Source organism: Miniopterus natalensis, chromosome 18, assembly GCF_054644295.1.
Source record: "Miniopterus natalensis isolate mMinNat1 chromosome 18, mMinNat1.hap1, whole genome shotgun sequence".
Classification (NCBI taxonomy): domain Eukaryota; kingdom Metazoa; phylum Chordata; class Mammalia; order Chiroptera; family Miniopteridae; genus Miniopterus; species Miniopterus natalensis.
Genome location: NC_142098.1, coordinates 36676535 through 36695080, shown reverse-complemented (window position 1 = coordinate 36695080; position 18546 = coordinate 36676535). Strand labels below are relative to the sequence as shown.

Below are 18546 nucleotides of genomic sequence, written 5' to 3'. Positions count from 1 at the left end.
ATACTATGCAGCCCTTAAAATAAATCCGCTAGAGCCACAGAGATAGGCATGGATAAGTAAGCTCCCCTGCTCCCCAAATAAAGCAAGTTGCCAGATCCACATACAATGACAGCATTTATAGAGAGTTTGAAACCATGTAAAACGATATATGATTATTTCTGGATACAAGAGCTGCTTTCCTTGGGAGAGGGCTGGGGCGAGCAAGATCAGGCAGGGCGCCGGGGGTCAGCGCATTTGTCATGCTTGATTCTTAAAAAAGCCGGAGCAAATCGAGCCAATGTTTGCTTTAGATGCACTAGGATTGTAGGCAAAGAGCTGCTCATTAAGTTTGCCCTCTATACTTTTCTGAATGTTTGGACTATTTCATCATTTTAAAAAGCACCCTCTCAAGGCTCCCCAAGGCCCCCGGGAGAAAGCCTGAGTCCCCGGCACGGCATTCAGGGTTCTGCGTGGCCTGCTCCTTACTGACCTCTCCAGCATGACTCATCGTTCCTCTTCTCCGCAAGGAATGAAGTTTTTGCCTCCTTCCTTCATTTCCTGTTTATCACCCATTCATTCCCCAAATGTCTGCCCTGGGAGCCGGGGACACAGTGATGACAGAGAGGGCCCTGACCTAGCCCTCTTGGGGGCTCACAGTCCAGTGGCAGACACAGAACCATCCCCAGATAGTGACAACCCAGAGTAGAGGGAGTCCTGAGGGGGACACCTGACCCAGCCTGGGCATCAGGGAGGGCTTCCTGGAGGAGGAGGAGTTGAAGCTGAGTCCTAAAACATGAGTGGAACATGGAGAACAGGCTTCCATGTAAAAAGATCAACAGATGCTGAAACCCAGAGGAGTTTGGAGTAAGGAAGAGGGTATTGGATAGCACTGGTGAGGCACACAGCTGGCAAGTGAGGGGCCTGAATTTTGTCCCAAGGGCACTAGGGAGCCATGGAAGGTTAAGAGAAGGGGAGGGACAGGTTTGTACTTTAATAAGATCCTCAAAGGTGGACTGGAGGGGCCAAGACTAGAGTCTAGAGATCAGGGAAAAGGCAGGGAAGCAGGAAGGGGCTTGGACAGGGTTAGGGACCATGGAAAGGGAGGGAGACAGGGACTAAGAAGATTAAATGGGCAGGAAGCTTCGAGCCCCGTGAGGGTACAAATGGGGTCTTCTTTGGCCACTGTTGTGTCCCCAATGCCTGCACAATACCTAAGAAGATTTTTTTCATTGAGAGAGAGAAACATCAACTTGTTCCACTATCTATGCATTCCTTGGTTTTCTTGTACGTGCCCTGACCCAGGATTGAACCTGTGACCTTGGCATATGAGGATGGTGCGCTAACGAGCTGGGCTACCTGGCCAGGGCCATATTAACCATTTCAAAGCGTCCTATTCAGTAGCATCTGGTACATTCACAGTGTGGTCAGCCATCTCCTCTATCTAGTTTCAGAACATTTTCATCCCCCTAAAAGGAAACTCTGTATCCATTACAATCACTCCCCAGTCGGGTCTCCCAGCCCCTGGTGACCACTAACATCTCTGTCTCTGTCTCTGTCTCTGTGGATTTGCCTATTGTGGATATTTCTGAGTAAGGTTTTGCTGGAGGAATGAATGGGGTAGAGGTGAGAGGGGAGATGAAGCAGGTGTGTGACCTGGATAATGATGGGTCCTGGGTCCCAAGCAGTCTCTGCCCTTTGCCGCTGTGCCACTGTGAGAGAGACCCTGTGCCTCTCTGAGCCTGTTTCTTCATGGAGTAGGAGGGTGAACTAAGATGACAAACACCCCAAGGCGAGTAAAGTGGGGGAAGGGCCTGAGAATAAGATAGGGGAAGGGTCTGAGTGCGGCTCTGGAATCAGACGGGTCTGGGTGTGTGCGCATCCTGCCTTTGTCCCTGAATCACTGGGGGGACCTTAGACAAGTGCTCTTGCTCTTCTGAGCCTGTGTCCTGATCTGCAAAATGTACACAATAATAGTGCTCACCTAGTGTGAAGTGAGGATTCAAGGAGTTAGTGAGTGCTCAGCCTAGTGCCTGGGACAGAGGGATTGTCATGGACATCACCACTGTCATCAACACCATTCATGGCCCATTATTTTTTCCCCAGGTCCCCCACCAGTCAAAATGCCCATCCTGAAGAGTCTAGGGGTGGCAGATTCCAAGGTGCCCAAGGCAGGAACCCTGCCCCAGAGGTCCTCTCGGAACCCCTTTGAGGAAGTTCCAGGTCTGGAAGAAGAGGAAGCTGGGCGGCTGGGGACCCTACCCAACGGAACATCATGTGGCCGCCGAGCCACCCTGGAGAAGCTGGCAGGCCTGGCTCCCTTCCGGCTGGGCTGGACCCCTGGCCGGCGGGCCAGCCCCAGCAACGGGCAGTCCCGCTCCTTCCTGGGCCGGGTGCTGACACCGGGCATCCGCAGGAGCTCAGCAGATTTTGGCCTCCTGGCCAGGTTTCAGGGGACCCGAGCCCAGGGTGATGAGGAGACAACCGGGGATGCTGCCAGGAGACTGGCCTTCCTGAGACTGGGGCGAGGGCCCAAGCCCCGGCGGGCCTCCCTGGCCGAGAGGGTGGTGCCTGCAGGCGAGGCGGCTCCTGAGCCCCCGCCCAAGGTCCCGGAGCCCCCCAAAATGAAGGAGCCATTGTCAGGTGAGTCCTGACCCCATTTCCACCCCAGCCCTGACCGCCTCTGTGGACAAGGCCAGCAGAGGGTCACTTCGCTCCAGATCCCACCCCATCTCCACGCCTATCCCTGGCCCTCCCTCTCTCCACCTGCCATCGTCAACCTCACCCATGTCCAGTGACAAGTGAATCACCAACTTTGTTCCTACCTCCTCCAACCCCCTTCTATCCCCAGTTTCAACCCTCTTTCCCTCCCTACCCTCAACCTCAACCTCAGTCCCATCTCCTTTCAAAGTACCCACATTCGACCTTGACCCTATGTCCCTCCCTAAGACAATTCAACTCATAACACTGCCATCGGTATCCTCAACCCCAATCCTACCCAAGCCCTAGTGTCTTCCTTAATGCCTCTGGTTTCCACCCCATATTTATTCCAACCCCAGCAGCAATCTCCACCTTGAGACATATTACATGCTTATCCCCAACCTATCCCTTTCTCCAAATGCCATCTTTAACCTGATCACTCTGCCCAACGCCATGGCAACTGCCAACTGGCCCAGCCCCATCCCTTGGCCCATTTCTCTACGCTCCCCCAAGTGCAACTTCCACCCTCTCCCCTCTTCATTCTCACTCCGCATCCCCAATCCCAGGTCTATCTCCGCATCCACCTTCAGCCCCATTCCCCTCCCCAACTTTTCGCTCAGTCCTAGTCCCTCCCCAGCCTCCAATTTCAACCCCAACCCCACACTCAGCCTCCTCCTTCATTTTGAACCCCATCTCTACCCCTATCCTGAGTCCCAACCCTAACCCCCATTCCCAGCCTCCACCTTCAACGTCATCCATTCACAGTCCCAACACACGTTCACCTCCATCTTCAGACTCAACCACGTCTGCCTCCTCTCCATCCTTACTCTTGCCTAATCTCACCCACATCTCCAAGCCAGTTCCTACCCCGTCCCCAAATGGTATTCTCCTTTCCCACACCCTCTACAGGTTTCAACCCACCCCTCCCCTATCCCTGTCTCCGCGCCCTCCGCCCTCCCTCCGCCCCATCCCAGCTCCTCGCCCTCCGGCCTGCTGGCCCAGCACTGGGACCTCCGGAGAGCCCTTTCGGCGTCCTCTGATGCCCTCCACATCCTGCCCAGAGCTATTTCAGCCCCTGCTCCCTGGAGACTGGGAGGGCACTGCAGGGAGGTGAGAAGGGGGTGACTGGAGCCCCCGCCTTCTGGAAACGGATGGGCAGAAATAGCGCTGGCCAGGAAATAGTTTCTCTGCCAGGGAGGAAGTGGAGGGGGGGTGGAGGTGTCGGGGGTAACCCTAGGCCACTGGGACCCTCTCTCTGCCTTCATTCAGAGGCCTCCCAGCCCCTTGACTCCCCTCTTGGGGCAGTCTGAACTCCTCAGAGTCCCAGATCACCCCACAGCTGTGCCCACCCCCAAAAGACCCACCTCTGGCCTTGCTGCCCTCTCCCCAGCCCAAGCCTCCACCCTGCCGCTGGTCCAGGGGCTCTCTCCATCGCTGTGCCTCAGCCCTCCCATGTCCTCTGCCCCGACGCCCTTTTTCTATCCTAACCCTCAGCTCCCCGCTCTCCCCATTCCCTAACCCACTCCCCGATGCTCTCTTCCAGGCCCTGACCCCTTACCTCATGCCCCAGCCCTTTCCCTTCTTCCCCAACCCCTATCCCCCATTTCCTCTGAGCCCCCCCTCCAATCCTCTTACTGAGGTGACATCCTCTATCTGGTCCTTTAACCTACTTCTCATATCCAGATACCCTCTCCCATTGCCAAACCCTCTCTTCCCTTCCCTAACCTCTCCGGCTCCCCGCTCCTCCCCCTCGTCCTGGCTCTCTCCTTGTCCCCCCCCCAACTAACCCCTCCCCCTCTTTCATTCTCCGCGCCCCCTAGTCTTCCCCCTCGCTCCAGTCTCCTCACCCTCCTCCCTTGAACCCCCTCCTCCGTTCAAGTCCCGCTCTTCCAAGCTCCCCCACCAGCCCTCAATTGCCTCCTCCCACCCCCTCCCCACAAACCCCTCTCCTGACACCCTCTCTCTTCCCCCTTCTCTCTCTCTCTCTCTCTTTTTAAATGTCTTTATTGATTTCAGAGAGAGGAAGGGGGGAGAGAGAAAGAGAAACATCAATGATGAGAGTCATTGATCGGCTGCCTCCTGCACGCCCCCTACTGGGGGTCGAGCCCGCAACCCGGGCAACTGCCCTGAGCGGGAATCGAACCGCCAACTCCTGGATCACAGGTCGAGGCTCCACGCTGGGCCGGGCTCTTCCCCCTTCTCTTGGTCCTCCCCGGCCTCCCCTCCCGGCACCACACCTTTCCTCCTCCCCCAACTCCCACCCCTCACCCCCTCACCGACTCCCCCGCCCCCTCGGACCATCTTCCTCCCCTGACTCCCGCTTTGCGCCCACAGTGCTGGAAATCCTGAGTCTGATCCAGCAGCGCGAGCTCGCGCGGGCCGACGAGCACATCTTGGAGCTGGAGGCCGAGGAGCTGGCGTCGTCGGGGGGCGGCGCGCCCTGGCCGCCCAAGGTCGAGGGCGCGGGCGCGGGCCGCCGGGCGCGGGACGTGGCGCTGCTGTACGAGGCCCTGCAGCGCGAGCTGTGGGCGCTGGTGCGCGAGACGCTGGCTGGCCCCGGGCCGGGCGTGGGCGCCGGGGCGGGCGCCGTGGCGCAGCTGGGCCAGGTGCTGGTGCAGGAGGAGGCGGCCGACGGGCGCCGCGGCCCCGGGGCGGCCCGCAAGCTGCGCGCCCGCTGGGCCGAGGCGGTGGCGCGCGCCGCACGGGAGCGCCTGGAGGCGGCGGCACCCGGGGCGCCCGGGGGCCTGGCGGCGCAGCTGGAGGCGCTGCGGGCGCGGCTGCTGGAGGACATGGGCGTGGTGCGGGGCCGCCTGGCGCCCGCCTACCCCGCCGGCCTGGGCGCCTTCGGGGTCTACCTGCGCGGCTACCACGGCGCGCTGGCCGAGTGGCTGGGCGCCGCCGCCCGCCGGAGGCTGCCGCTCGCCGACCGCTACGCGCTGCTGCATTGGCACCACCAGGTGTACCCCAGGTGAGCGCGCCGCCGCAGACAGCACCGCCCGGGACCAGAAACGGTGCTCCCAGAGCGTGTAGAACCGCCCCCAACCCCGCCCGGTCTGGCCTGTTCAGCTCCTGGGAGTCTCGGAACAGCCCACCCTTCAGCTCTACAGCCTTAACCCCGGTGACGCTTCTGATCTTCCTCACTGGTGACATTTTCAATCCCAGAGTCGTAGCGCTGTCTTCTCTCCCAGTGCTAGAACGTTAGAACATGGATCCCCCAGTTCTAGAACCTCCGCGCTGTGTACCCTTCCAGGCCTAGAGCCAAAGCGCCACTGACCCTTCCAGGCCTAGAACCAAAGCGCCACTGACCCTTCCAGGCCTAGAACCAAAGCGCCACTGACCCTTCCAGGCCTAGAACCAAAGCGCCACTGACCCTTCCAGGCCTAGAACCTCCGCGCTGTGTACCCTTCCAGGCCTAGAACCAAAGCATCACTGACCCTTCCAGGCCTAGAACCAAAGCATCACTGACCCTTCCAGGCCTAGAACCAAAGCACCACTGACCCTTCCAGGCCTAGAACCAAAGCGCCACTGACCCTTCCAGGCCTAGAACCAAAGCGCCACTGACCCTTCCAGGCCTAGAACCAAAGCACCACTGACCCTTCCAGGCCTAGAACCAAAGCACCACTGACCCTTCCTGTCTTAAAGTCTTGGCACTGCTGACCCTTGGAGTTCTAGAACCCTGACACTGCTCCCTCTTTAGCTCCTAGGGCATGAGCACTGTTGACTCTTCCAGTCCTAGAACTTTAGAGTCGATGAGGCTTCAAAACTAGAATCTTAGTACCAATGAGCCTTCAAACCCTAAGCCTTAGCCTCACCCCTTCTTTGGATAACACTGTCAATCCATCAGTCTGAGGACGGTGGCACTGTTGGCCCTGTGAGTTCTGAAATTTTAGCGTCTAGAACCTGGCACCATTGACCCTCCCAGTCCTAGAATCTTATAACTATCAAGCCTTTGAATACCCATTATTGTGGCTGGGGGGTGGAAAATGGTGATTAGCCATGGCTGGGTCACCTCCCCAGGCCAGGGAAAAGGGAGTTGGCCACACCTAAGCCACACACTGGAGAGTGAAGAGAGTGGGTGGTTCCTCAGACAAAATCAGGATGCTGCCACTAGAAAAACGGGGAGGCGACAGCTACTAACACCCACCCCTAGGTCCCCTTTGGGAATATGTGTTAATGACACTCTCACACGGTCCATGGAGATGGAGGCAGGAGAGGGGGTCTGGAAAAGTTCCTGGAACAGTGGGACATGAGTTAAGTCCGATCTGTAGGGAGACGGTGCTTCTGGCTGACAAGATGCCACCAGCAAAAGCCTAGTGTGCGCGTGGGGTGGTGGGGAGCAGTGGGGAGAGTGGGGGATTGCACAGCGCAGGGCGCACAGGGGTGTTGAAACAAAGAGTGAGGGCTGGACTGGAGAGGCCTCCAAGGCCAGGCAAGGGAGGAGCGGGGGTGGAAGGGAGCTTCTGTCTGGTCAAGCTGATCATGGGTGAGACCTTGTGTGCCAGGTAGTCAAGCTTGGACTTGACTCCTATAAGTCTTGTCCGGACGTCATCCATCAGGGAGCTGACTCAGAGAGCTGGGGAGCCACATTGCAGACTTCCTCTGAGGGATGAGCAAAGCTGGCCCAAGAGAGGAAGGGAGTGGCCCAGGGTCACACGCTGGGTGTGAAGGGATAGGGATGGGGATGGGGAGGGGTCAGTTGCTCTGCCCCACTTCTCACAGACTTCCCTGTCTCTTACCCCCACCCTCAGAGAAGTCTTGGGGCTGGTGGACATGGTCGCCCTGGAGAACGGGGAGCTAGGGTCCCTTCTGTCGCCTGGCACCGTTCGGGGCTTGGAGGATGAATGTGTCACAGATGTTAAGGTACCTGAGACTTGGCATTGGTGATTCAGGAGGGAGGGGGTCACACTGGGCTTGGGGCCTCTCCCCTTCCGCTTTCAATATTTCCATTTTTCTTGTCCCTCTGTGGCTTCTGAGTTCTGTCCAAAAGACATAGAAATGTAAATCCATACTGATTCCTTCTGTCTTAGGTTCAGAGCTGTATTGTAAGCACCAGGCTGGGCACAGAGACACTCAGAGAAGGTTCAATACATTCAGACATTCAAATCTTAGAGCAAGAGAAAGTCAGACATGGAACCTCGCCTCACAGAGCCAGACTCATGGGAGGCATCAGGGCGTCTCTGTGCATAAGCAGGGTTGACAGTAAACCTGGTTAGTGACTGGCTGGGATGGACCCCACAGAGGACAGTGGCCCAGCCATAAACAGCTGGCTTGGCCACAGGGGTTTCCTACCTGAATGCTGGTCCTGCTCAGCCACGAAAATCAGAGTCTTTGCAACTTGAGAGCAGAGAATCTTAGGACTTGAATATGTCTAGATTCTCAGGGTCACTGAGCTAAAGGCAACTCTGGACCAGAGAATCAGAAATGGGTTAACCTAGAATCCCAGATGCTGGGAATTTTAAAATTCCAGAATCTGACAATTTTGAATGAATTTGTTGCTTTTTGTCGAATCTGAGAACAGTCTTAGGGCCATGAAATAAGGAGAGTTGGCCCTTAAACCCTCTGGGTAGTAGATGGAGGAAGCTTAAAACCAGACTCTTTTTTTGTTGTTAATTCTTCCTATTTTTAATCCTCAATCGAGGATATTTTTTCCATTGCTTTTCAGAGAGAGTGGAAGGGAGAGAAACATCGATGTGAGAGAGAGACATCAATTGGTTGCCTCCTGCACACACCCTGACCGGGGCCTGAGCCTGCAATCGAGGTACATTCCCTTGGCCGAAATTGAACCAGGGACCCTTCAGTCCACGGGCTGATGCTCTAACTACTGAGCAAACCGGCCAGGACTAAAACCAGACTCAGTATCAGGCTCCAAATCGTAGACTGAGCAATGGAAAGGGCTGGGAGGTTTTCTGGCCCAGCCTTGGTCCCCAGCGTAACTTGGAGGTGCTCACTGGTAGAATCCAGACCTGCTTGGGGCGAAGGTGCCGGGATGGTGCAGGAGGAAGCGAGGGAGCGGCTCGCAGGAGCCCCTGACTCCTGCCTCTGCCCCGCCTCCCCTCCCCGCAGGCTCAGACCCGGGCAGCCCTGCTGCGAGCCCTGCAGGAAGACGAGGAGCACTGGGGGAGCCCCGAGGACCTGCCCAGCAGCCTGGCCCAGGATGTGTGTGAGGTAGGGTGCGGGGAAGAGGAAGGAGAATCAGCTGGACGGTGCCGGGTGGGAAAGTGGGGCCTGCCCCCTCCTCACCCCTTGTCATCCCCCGCACCTTGCAGCTGCTGGAGGAGCACACAGAGCGAGCGCCCCGCATCAGCCAGGAGTTTGGGGAGCGGATGGCCCACTGCTGCCTGGGGGGGCTGGCAGAGTTCCTGCAGAGGTGTGGGGGCTGGGTGCAGCAGGGGCTGGGCTGCACTGACCTGACGGAGGGGGGAGATGAAGGGGAGGAGGCAGGTTGGGTGGGGTGCCTCAGGGGGAGTCACAGGCTTTGCTGGGCTCAGGGACCCTTATCTAGCAGCGTTCCAACTGTCATCGGTCATATTGCCCTCTCCTGCCCCCCCCCCCAGCTTCCAGCAGCGAGTCGAGCGATTCCATGAGAACCCAGGAGTCCGGGAGCTGCCACCTGACACCTATATCAGCAGGACCATCATCCTGGTCAACTGTGGGCCCCCCCTGAGGTGAGAGCACCCACAGTGTGTGGGGAAGAGGGCCATTCTGGGGGGGAAGGAGCCCCTCGCTTTCCCTAGCACCCCATCTGGCCTGTCATCCCTATGTCCCACAAAATAGGGTCCCTTTAAGGAGGGAGACAGGTCCAGGAAGGTGGGCTGAATGTTGGGGCTCCTTGACTTTTGGCTTCACTGATCCCCACAGGGCTCTAGCAGAGCGCCTGGCCCGAGTGGGCCCCCCTGAAAGTGAGCCAGCCCGGGAAGCGGCAGCCAGCGCTCTGGACCGAGTGACCCGGCTCTGCCACCGTGTGCTGGCTGACCTCCTGTTCCAGGAGCTGCAGGTGAGTGAAGCGAGGGCTGGGTGGAGCCCTGCTGGGACAGGGGCGAACACCTGCCCCTCAGCCCGGTCCCTTCAGCCATGACTCAGTGTTTGGGAAGCAGGCGGGGGTGGAGAGTGGGGGTTGATGGCCACATCTGGGCTATTTGGGGGACAGAGGGGATACAGGAAGGAAGAGGTGGGAGGATATGGTCAAGGTAAGCACAGAGAGCCACCAGCAGGAAGGGTCTGGGGGACTGGGTGGAGCCCTTCCCCACTGAGGTCCCCCAAATGCTTGCCCTGGTCACCTTCACTGGGCTCCTGTGCACGCCCAGAGCCGGCTGGGTTCAGAGGTGGGTGAGAGCATGCGGGGAGGGTGGTGGGAAAACGGGGAATGAGACTGAGGTGTGTGGTTGAGCTGTGTGGTTGTAACGCATGTTCAGTCCGTGTTGTACATCAGATCATGTCCCTCTGCTCCGAAGCCTCTGTGGCTCCCAGCTCACTCAGGGCCAAAGCCAGAGTCCTTGCTGTGGCCCGAGCCCTGCACAGTCCACCTCTCCCCTCTCTGACCCCACCTCCTCCCACTTTCCCCGACTCCACTCTAGCCGCTGCTCCCGGCAGGCAGCCTCTGTACCTTTGCACTTCTTTTGCCTTTTGCCTGGGCCACTCTTCCCTGCAGTGGCCACACACCCGCTCTCTCACCTCTCTGAAGTCTGGACTCAGATGTCACCTTCTCAGTGAGACCTCCTCTGACTGTCCAAGTTAAAACAGACTCCCGCCATGGCTGGGTAGCTCAGTAGGCTGGAGGCCGTGGTTCACACCCAGTTAGGGCGTGTAAAAAAATCAGCCATGAACACATAAATAAGTGGAACACAAATCGATGTGTGTCTCTCTCTCCCTCTCCCTCCCTCCCTCTCTCTCTCTCTCTCCCCCTCCCACCGTCTCCCTTCCTCTCTCTAAAGTCAATAAATAAAAATTTAAAGAACATAATACAATAGGCTCCCTTCCTCACTCCTTGCTCTATTTGTCGCCAGAGCGCCTGCGGCCACCTGCCACTTTTCTTTTTTACATCGGTCTCCTCCCACTGGAATGTTAGTTTCTCAAGAGCAAGGATTTGTTGGAATGTTTCTAAAAAAACTTCTTATTATGGAAAATTTTAAACATACACAAAACTAGGCAGAATGACAGATTGACCTCCTGTGGACTCATCACCCAGCTCCAGCAAGTCAGCTCGGGGCCAGTCTTGTTTATCTCCCCCCCACACCCCCCCCACCCCGTACCCTCTGGATCACTTTGGAGCAGACCCTTGACATCCTGTCACCATCCATCAGCACTGCAGCCTGCATCTCCAGAAGATAAGGACTCCTCTCTAAACAAACATAACTAAATGCCATTTTTATACCCGACACATAGAACAATGACTCAGTATCATCAGCTATCATGTCGGCATGTAGATTCCTCTGGCCTGCTTAAGATTATCAAATGTTGTTTGTCTCATTCTGGGCTGTGTCCCCAAGTGTTCCCTGATGTTTCCCCAGCGACCCACCCAAGGCTGGGCCCACAGGAAGGCTCAGAGAGTGTTTCTTGAGTGACTGAATAAGTATGTAAATGGAGGTGACTGAGTTGGGGGGTGGGGTGCTGGGAAGGGGGTACAGTCTTTGTTCCAGGCCTGCTGCTCGCTACTCGCTTCCAGGAGGGGGGCCTTGGTAAACCGCTTGTCCTCTCAGGGCCTCTGTGTAGACAGAGGGCACAGGAATTCCAGGCTTCTCAGGGGCTGCGAGGAAGCAATGGGATTGTGGCCACAAAGTGCTTAGCCTGGGTCCAGGCGCAGAGATTGGCCATTGCCATTGTTATCTTCATAAATGTACAGACTTCATGGCAACAGGAATGTGTCCGTCCTGAGCCAGGCGCGGTACCCAGAACATCAGCTCATTTCATTCCCACCAGATTTTCAACCAGAGCCCACAGGCCCCGTTTTTAGAGGTTCTGGAAACAGGGCTGCTGTCAGGATAAGAGAGCAGAAAGGGGTGCAGGGCCAATTGGGGTAGGGACCTACTTCAGACCCCCACAGACACCAACCCCGGAGTTTCCCGGGTACCTCCCTCTCCTGGTGTCTACCCCAGACCCTGTCTCCTCTCACTCCTCCCAGAGGGCATCTCAGGGACAGATCCACTGCCCCTCCACCTGCACTTCATCCAGATGCCTCCTCCCCCTCCCTGCACAGGTGGTCACTCACTACACCCTCTGATCATACCACCGAAGTTGTTCTTTCCTCCTGATCCCCATCACTCCCCCTTTTCCCTCCTTCTAGCCTCCCCCCTGATTTCTGCCCTGTGTGCTCGGCTCCACCCCTTGACCCACTGTTGGTTCGCTAGTTATGGCCTTAGGGACCTGAAGAGCTGAGCAGGCACACAGGGCCCCGCTGCTTAGAAGGGCCAGAGCTTGGTTTAATTCTCTGCTGTCTCTGTCTTGCAGTTCTTAATAATTTTTGAATAAGTATCGCCCATTTTCATTTGCACTGGGCCCCGGGAATTATACAGATGGTCTTGCCAGCCATGTTGCCCTGCATCCTGGCCCTCTGACCGGCAAGCTGGTCTGAAATCCAAACCTTCTTCACACTTCCCTCTGGTTGAGCCACTCCCTCTTCCATCTGGCTAACGATGACCATCATCAGGGCCTCAGCTCTGGTGTCTCCTCCTCCAAGAAGTCCTCCTTGACTCTATGCTGACTTGGGCATCCTTTCTGAGCTTCCTAAACCCCTGCCTGGGCTCCCGGGTCCCAGCCCTGCACACCCTGGGTCATCACTCTCCGGGAACGGGGTCTGTCTCCTTCTCTGGACTCATCCCCAGGAAGGCAGGGCTGGGCTGTCTCAGTCAGGGCTTGTGGGCTGTGGTCCCAGCACCGGGCAATCCTGGTTCAGCTCAGAGCAGCGTGTGGGAACATATGTTGCATTACTAAGTGAAGAGAGTGGCGGGGAGGGGAGCTATGACACGACCCTCCCTCCGCTCTGTCCCTCCAGCCTTACTTCAACAAGCTGATGCGCAGGAAGTGGCTGAGCAGCACTGAGGCCCTGGATGGCATCGTGGGCACGCTGGGAGCTCAGGCCCTGGCCCTGCGCAGGATGCAGGATGAGCCTTACCAGGTGCGCCTGCTGGGGGTGGGGCGCGGGAGAGGGGAGCAAGGGCGCTGTGCTGTGGGAGACCCCTCAAGGCGGGGAGCAGCTCTCTCGGGGCGAGCTAGGTGGCGCCCTGCGCCCTGGGCTCTGCGCCCTGCGGGGAGGCGAGCCCGCAGGTATTTGCGGTAGGGTGGGTGTAGGCTGGCTTGGGGCCTCTGGGAGCTGGGGCTCCGGAGAATGGGGAGAAGGCGCGGATGGGGCACCCTTTGGGGACCGGTAGTGGGTATCTACAGTCCGCTTAGGGGCAGAAGAGGGTATCATCAGACAGGTCAGGGGTCACCCTCGGGGGCTGGGAGGGGCCCCGCGCCCTGTGGGCAGGGCGGGGCGGGGGGAGGGTCCCACTGGGTGCCGTGTGGGGAGCGGGGAGAGGGGGCTCACCAGCGGCTCTCACCCCTCGCGTGTCCCGGGTCCCCAGGCGCTGGTGGTCGAGCTGCACCGGCGGGCGCTGGTCGAGTACGTGAGGCCCCTGCTCCGCGGGCGCCTGCGCTGCCGCTCGGCTCGGACCCGCAGCCGCGTGGCCGGGAGGCTCCGGGAGGACGCGGCGCAGCTCCAGAGGCTGTTCCGGCGGCTGGTCAGTTTGGCCCGGGGGACAAGGGCTCCGATATCACCAACTCGATAGCCGGGGCGGGGTCTTAGAATAAGACTTTCACCCAGCTTTCAGCCCACAGCCACCGGCAGCGCTCCGATCCTCGCCCTCGCCGGGTAAAATCCGGCTTTCTTAGGGCTCCCTCCGCGCGCCTACGGGAATCGCGGTTCGATACATTGTTGGGGGTTAGATCAGTTACATCCGTGAAGTGCTTAGGCCCCTACCTGGCACAGAGTTGCTATTTCATAAACACTAGCTATTATTCTGAGCACTAAGGTAGGAGCCAAATGCAACAGAGACTCAGAATCTTAACCTGCCCAAACCCAGGAATTTTAAATCACAGAAGGGCCTGGTCAACCGCAATCCCAGTTTCTGGTCTGGAGTCCTTGGAACAAAAAACAATTATTTTTTGGCAAATTTTATTGAGAACGTAGAGCAAGCCCTTGTGCATGTTATCCAGTTCCCCCTCTAAAGTTTGCAAATGTGGACTAGATTCTGAGGGGTGCCCCCGTAACCCAAATTATCTGCAAAAGTGGGAATAGCTTCAAAAAGTGGGATAGTTCTTCAAATTTCCGAAGGTTCCAGATAACCTCTGACCAGGGCCTGTCCTCTGCAGATGAGGAAGCTGGGGCCTCGGGAGAGCGTGGTTTGGGGAGAGGGCCGTGGGGCAAAGCGTGAGCCCTGGGTCTTGTCCTGCAGGAGTCCCAGGCCTCATGGCTGGACGCCGTGGTGCCCCACTTGGCTGAAGTCCTGCAGCTGGAAGACACGCCCAGCATCCAGGTGGAGGTGGGGGTGCTGGTTCGGGACTACCCAGACATCAGGTGAGCGCGCCCATCCCCGCGCCACAGCCTGGCTGAGGTCTCCCGACGGCCTTGGCATCCGTCCCTGGGTTTCCTGCCCCTGCGGTGAGGGAGGGAGGCGGCGAGCGTGTCTGACGGCCGTTTCCTGCTGGAACCAGGGCATTATTAACACGATTTCCCTCCTTCGACTGCCGCCGCCGAGGTCGCTGCCGCAGCCACCAGGGCTCGAAAACAAACAGGCAAGCACAGGAAGCGCAGGGCAGGGGGGCTCAGGGCCGCCGGGCGGCAGGAAGGGCTGGCCCAACAGGGGAGCCGCAGGGGACACGGGGACATGCACGGGCACACGGGCACACACGCACTGCCACAGTGGCAGGCGCCGTTCAGGTCCCAGTGGACCATTTCCTTTCTCCGTGGTCCTCTCTGACCCTTAGTTTCCTCATCTGTTCCGTGAGGATAATAGTACTCTTTTCATAAGACTGTGAAATCATATCATCATCATCGTCATCAATAACAATACCAGTTCTTGTTTATTGAGTCCTGAAGTCCGACTGAAGAAGGCATCTTACATGACCACTCTGTACGTAAAAGGCAGCACTGGCCTAAGTACCTGGCACCATCTGAGGGGGCAGAAACTAAGTAGCAAGTGGCAAAGCTGAGATGAACCCAGGCAGCAGGTTGCCTCTAAAGCTGGAGTACCTGGTCCCCACACCACACTGCCACCTGTAAATTCAGACCGTGGTGGCAGGGAGACCACAGTGCTATCCAGACAGACAGACAGACAGACAGACATTCTGTACCCAAGAGAGACAAAGCCCACACTAACAGGAAATGAGACATTGCGGGGTCTGGGTGCCAGGGTTGAGGGCTAGAGGTTGAGGGTGAGGATTTGGAACTGATTCAGGATGGGCTGTTCTGGTTCTGGGTGTGGAGCTCATGCCCTTGGGAGGACAGAGAGCCCCGGAGTCTCATGGGGCTGGGGGACCCAGCATTCCTGCTGGATTGGGGCTTCTGAACTTGAATCTGAAGCTCAGCTTGAGAGGGCTCAGGCCGCGCTGGGAGGAGCGGTTCCAAAGCTGAGTTTGGGGGCTGGGTTCTGGAGTTCACCTGAGCTGGGCGGTTCTTGAGCCACATTGTAGGTGTTTTGGAGCTTTGGGGATTCCAAACAGGGATGTGGGGAGGTATAGGCACTGAGCGGGATTGAAGGGAGCAGGGAAGGCCCCAGAGCCCTTTGGAATGAAACTTCTGGAAATGAATGTGGGGCTCAGCATCTTTGAGTTGAAATACGGTGGTGGTTCTGGAGCTGTTTTGGACCGTGATCTGGAGCTGAGGTGGGGGTGAAGGGGAAGGGTCCACTGTGTGGGTTTAGGGGCAAAGGTCGTAGAGTAGAGTTGGTTTGGAATATGATGTTTCCAGCTGAAATCAAGGTCCCCAAAGTGAATTTTAGTCCGGGGAGTGGAATTTTGGTTGAACTGGAATTTGGGAATGGATTGGGGGTGGAGTGAGGGTTCCAAGGCGGAATTTGGGGATGACGTTTCTAGAATGGGATCTGTGTTGAGCGATCCTGAGCTGAGTTTTGGAGCCGCATTGGTGAGAAACTTCCAGACTGGCCTTGGGGCAAGGTGAGGGTAAAGAGGGGAACGTGGATGGCCACTTCCAGGCTATAGCTAAGTGACGAAGTGGGGCCGTTTGAGATAAAAGAGAAGACGAAGTTCAGTGTTGCTGTAGATGCCAGAGCTGAAATAGGCGTGAGGGCGCCGGAATGGAAATTTGGGAGCTGCCTCAGCTAAGCTGGGGCTGAAGATTGAAGGCTATTTGAATCAGGAGCTGAGACTGGGTTTGGAGGCGAGGGCTCTGGAACCCATCATGAATGGGAGGATTTGGAAATGGCTGGAAGTGAAGTTCTGGAGAGGCCTGGCATGGGGGGAGACTGGGGGTCGGTGCCAGAGGGGATCTGGAGGGGGGCTGATGTGAAGGGAGAGATTTGGGTGGCTGGTGAGGGGGGGGTCTGAGAGGACTGGTTTGGAGGTATCTGGAGGGGAAAAGGGACTCCAGAGCTAAGGCAGGTTCTGGGAGGGACATGAGTCAGGTGGGGCCACAGGTGGGCCGGGTGTGCTCAGAGCGCAGACCCCCATCCCTGTCCCTTCCTCTGCATCCAGGCGGAAGCACGTGGCTGCCCTCCTCGACATCCGCGGCCTGCACAACACCGCAGCCCGCCAGGAGATCCTGGCCGTGGCCCGGGACCTGGAACAATCCGAGGGGGGAGCGCTGTCACCGCGCCGGGACCGCGCCTTCTTCGCAGACATCCCCGTGCCCCGCCCACCCTTCTGCCTCGGCCTCCCGCTCTCCCTGGGCTGCCTCCCGGCCTCCCGGCTGGCCAGGCCCAGTCTGGCCAGTCTGGCCCGTCTGCCCAGGCTTCGGCCTGCGCCTCCATCACGGCCCCGGGCCCAGCGCTGAGACTCCCAGCCCTCTGCCTCAGTGCCCCATCTTTGCTGCTGACACACCGTCCCCCTGACTCCCTGCCTCGGACCACAGACCCCTGGGATGGAGGTCTTCTCACCTCCAAACTCGCTGTACAGAGGAGAATCAGGGATCAGAGGGAGCAAGGACTTTCCCAAGGCCAGGAGACGTGCTCCCAGCACCAGCTCCCAGCCTGGTGCACACGGGTGGCGTTGGAAGGCTCTGCAGAAATATCCCAGCCCCCCTCCCCCCCCTCACCTCAAGGTCTGGCCCCAATCCAATGTATTAAGGAATGTACGATACTTAGAATAAAGAGGTTTCTATTTAACGTGAGGAAGGGCTGAGTCTCCAGTGTATGGGGGGAGGAAGGACCAGAGGCAGGGCCCAGGGCCAAGGGCTTCTCACACGCCCAGGCCGGGCTAGGGTCCAATTCCTGGGCAGCACAGTGGAGACTGAGGCCCGGTGGGCCAGGAGCTTACAGGCTGCCCCATTTGCACCGAGTCCCTGGGCTGCGTGACTCCGCAGCCAGCCCTTGGCCACTCGGAGCCAGACTCCTCCATTTCCTTAATCTCAAGTGCCTCTCCTTTCCTGGGCCTGGCAGTTCACCTCGGCCCGCCCTCCCCATCCATCCTTAGCCGGGAAGCTGTGTCAAGAGAGGAAGGAGGTTGGGGGCAGGGCCTGCGGCATCCAGGGCGCCCTCCTGGGTTGACGCAGGAAAATCTCAGGGTGGGAAAAGTTCCAGACTCTCACCCCCAGCCTTGCCAGATCCTGGTCCCCACGGAGACCTTGAGGTCACCTCCCTGCTGACCGGTGCCCCTCCGGCTCAGTTGGACAGCCTATGATGGATGCTTCCTGGCATGGTTTTTTTGTGTGTGTGGTTGTTTTTTTTTTCCTGAGAAGTCAGGAGGAGGCAGCCAGGGGTCAGCACTGGGGCTGGGATGGAACCTCACGCACATTTGAACTCTGAAGGTGGGAACTCAGGGTCCTTGGAGCCCCCGGGTCTGTGTGACCTGGGGTGGGAAGCTGACCCTCTCTGGGCTGTGGTTCCTGTCTGTCTCTGCAGAACTGCTTAAGCTGTCTTTGCCCAGGACAAGGTGAGACATACCCTCCTCACTTCAACCCTAAAATGACACTTTCAGCGTCATTGCTACATGAACGGAATGGAAGAATTAACGACATAGAGTTCATAGGCATTTCGTTCCAGGTGTGCTCGTCTGGGTTTGTTCTTTTCAGGCTTTGCAAATATTTTCTTAGTCTGACCTTAGAAGCTCTGACCTTATCCAGATCCTGTTTCCACTTTTGTAAAATGGGGGAAAGGTCCTAACAGCTGCAATAATTTAGCACTTACTGCATTCCAAGTCCCATGCACCCAGGGTTTTTATTCAGTGCCCCTGCTCAACAAACTTGCAGACTTGGAAACAGAGGCCCAGACAGGGGAAGGAATGCAGCCAAAGTCACCCACCTAGCAGGTGCTAGGGCCCCACCTGTACAGCCCTGGCCCTGACAGAGAATCAAACCTGCAATCTTTTGGTGCAGGAATGATGCTTCAACCAACTGACCAGGGCTCCAACCACTTTATTATTATTGTTATTGTTATTTTTTAAATTAAATTGATTGGGTGACAATGGTTAATATGAACATACAGGTTTCAGGTGTGGGTTTCTATGTGACAAGATTCCAATCACTTTTGAATTAAATTAGAGGGCTATAGGAGTTAATAAGTAGAATATCTTACTCAGAAAGTAAGCAACATCTAAATAATTCCTGAGTCAAAGGAATAAAAATGGAAATAAGATATCTTTTTAAACTGAAGAACAGTAAAAATGTAAGCTAGCAAAATTGCAGATGCTGTAAACATTATGTTTAGAGGGAAGTGTATAGCT

At 57.3% G+C, this 18546-nt stretch overlaps 1 protein-coding gene across 1 annotated transcript; it reads left to right on the top strand.

The window, feature by feature from the left end:
* The first annotated feature begins 772 nt into the window (after nt 1–772).
* Nucleotides 773–16978, top strand: EXOC3L2 (exocyst complex component 3 like 2). Its single transcript, XM_087827258.1, has 13 exons — nt 773–843; nt 947–960; nt 2083–2619; nt 5011–5644; nt 7425–7536; nt 8740–8841; nt 8943–9043; nt 9231–9341; nt 9535–9670; nt 12665–12787; nt 13236–13391; nt 14106–14227; nt 16363–16978. Exons 1-13 carry the CDS (start codon nt 773–775, stop codon nt 16658–16660), a joined length of 2517 nt encoding a protein of 838 aa, XP_087683384.1. The 3' UTR covers nt 16661–16978.
* The last annotated feature ends 1568 nt before the right edge of the window (nt 16979–18546 follow it).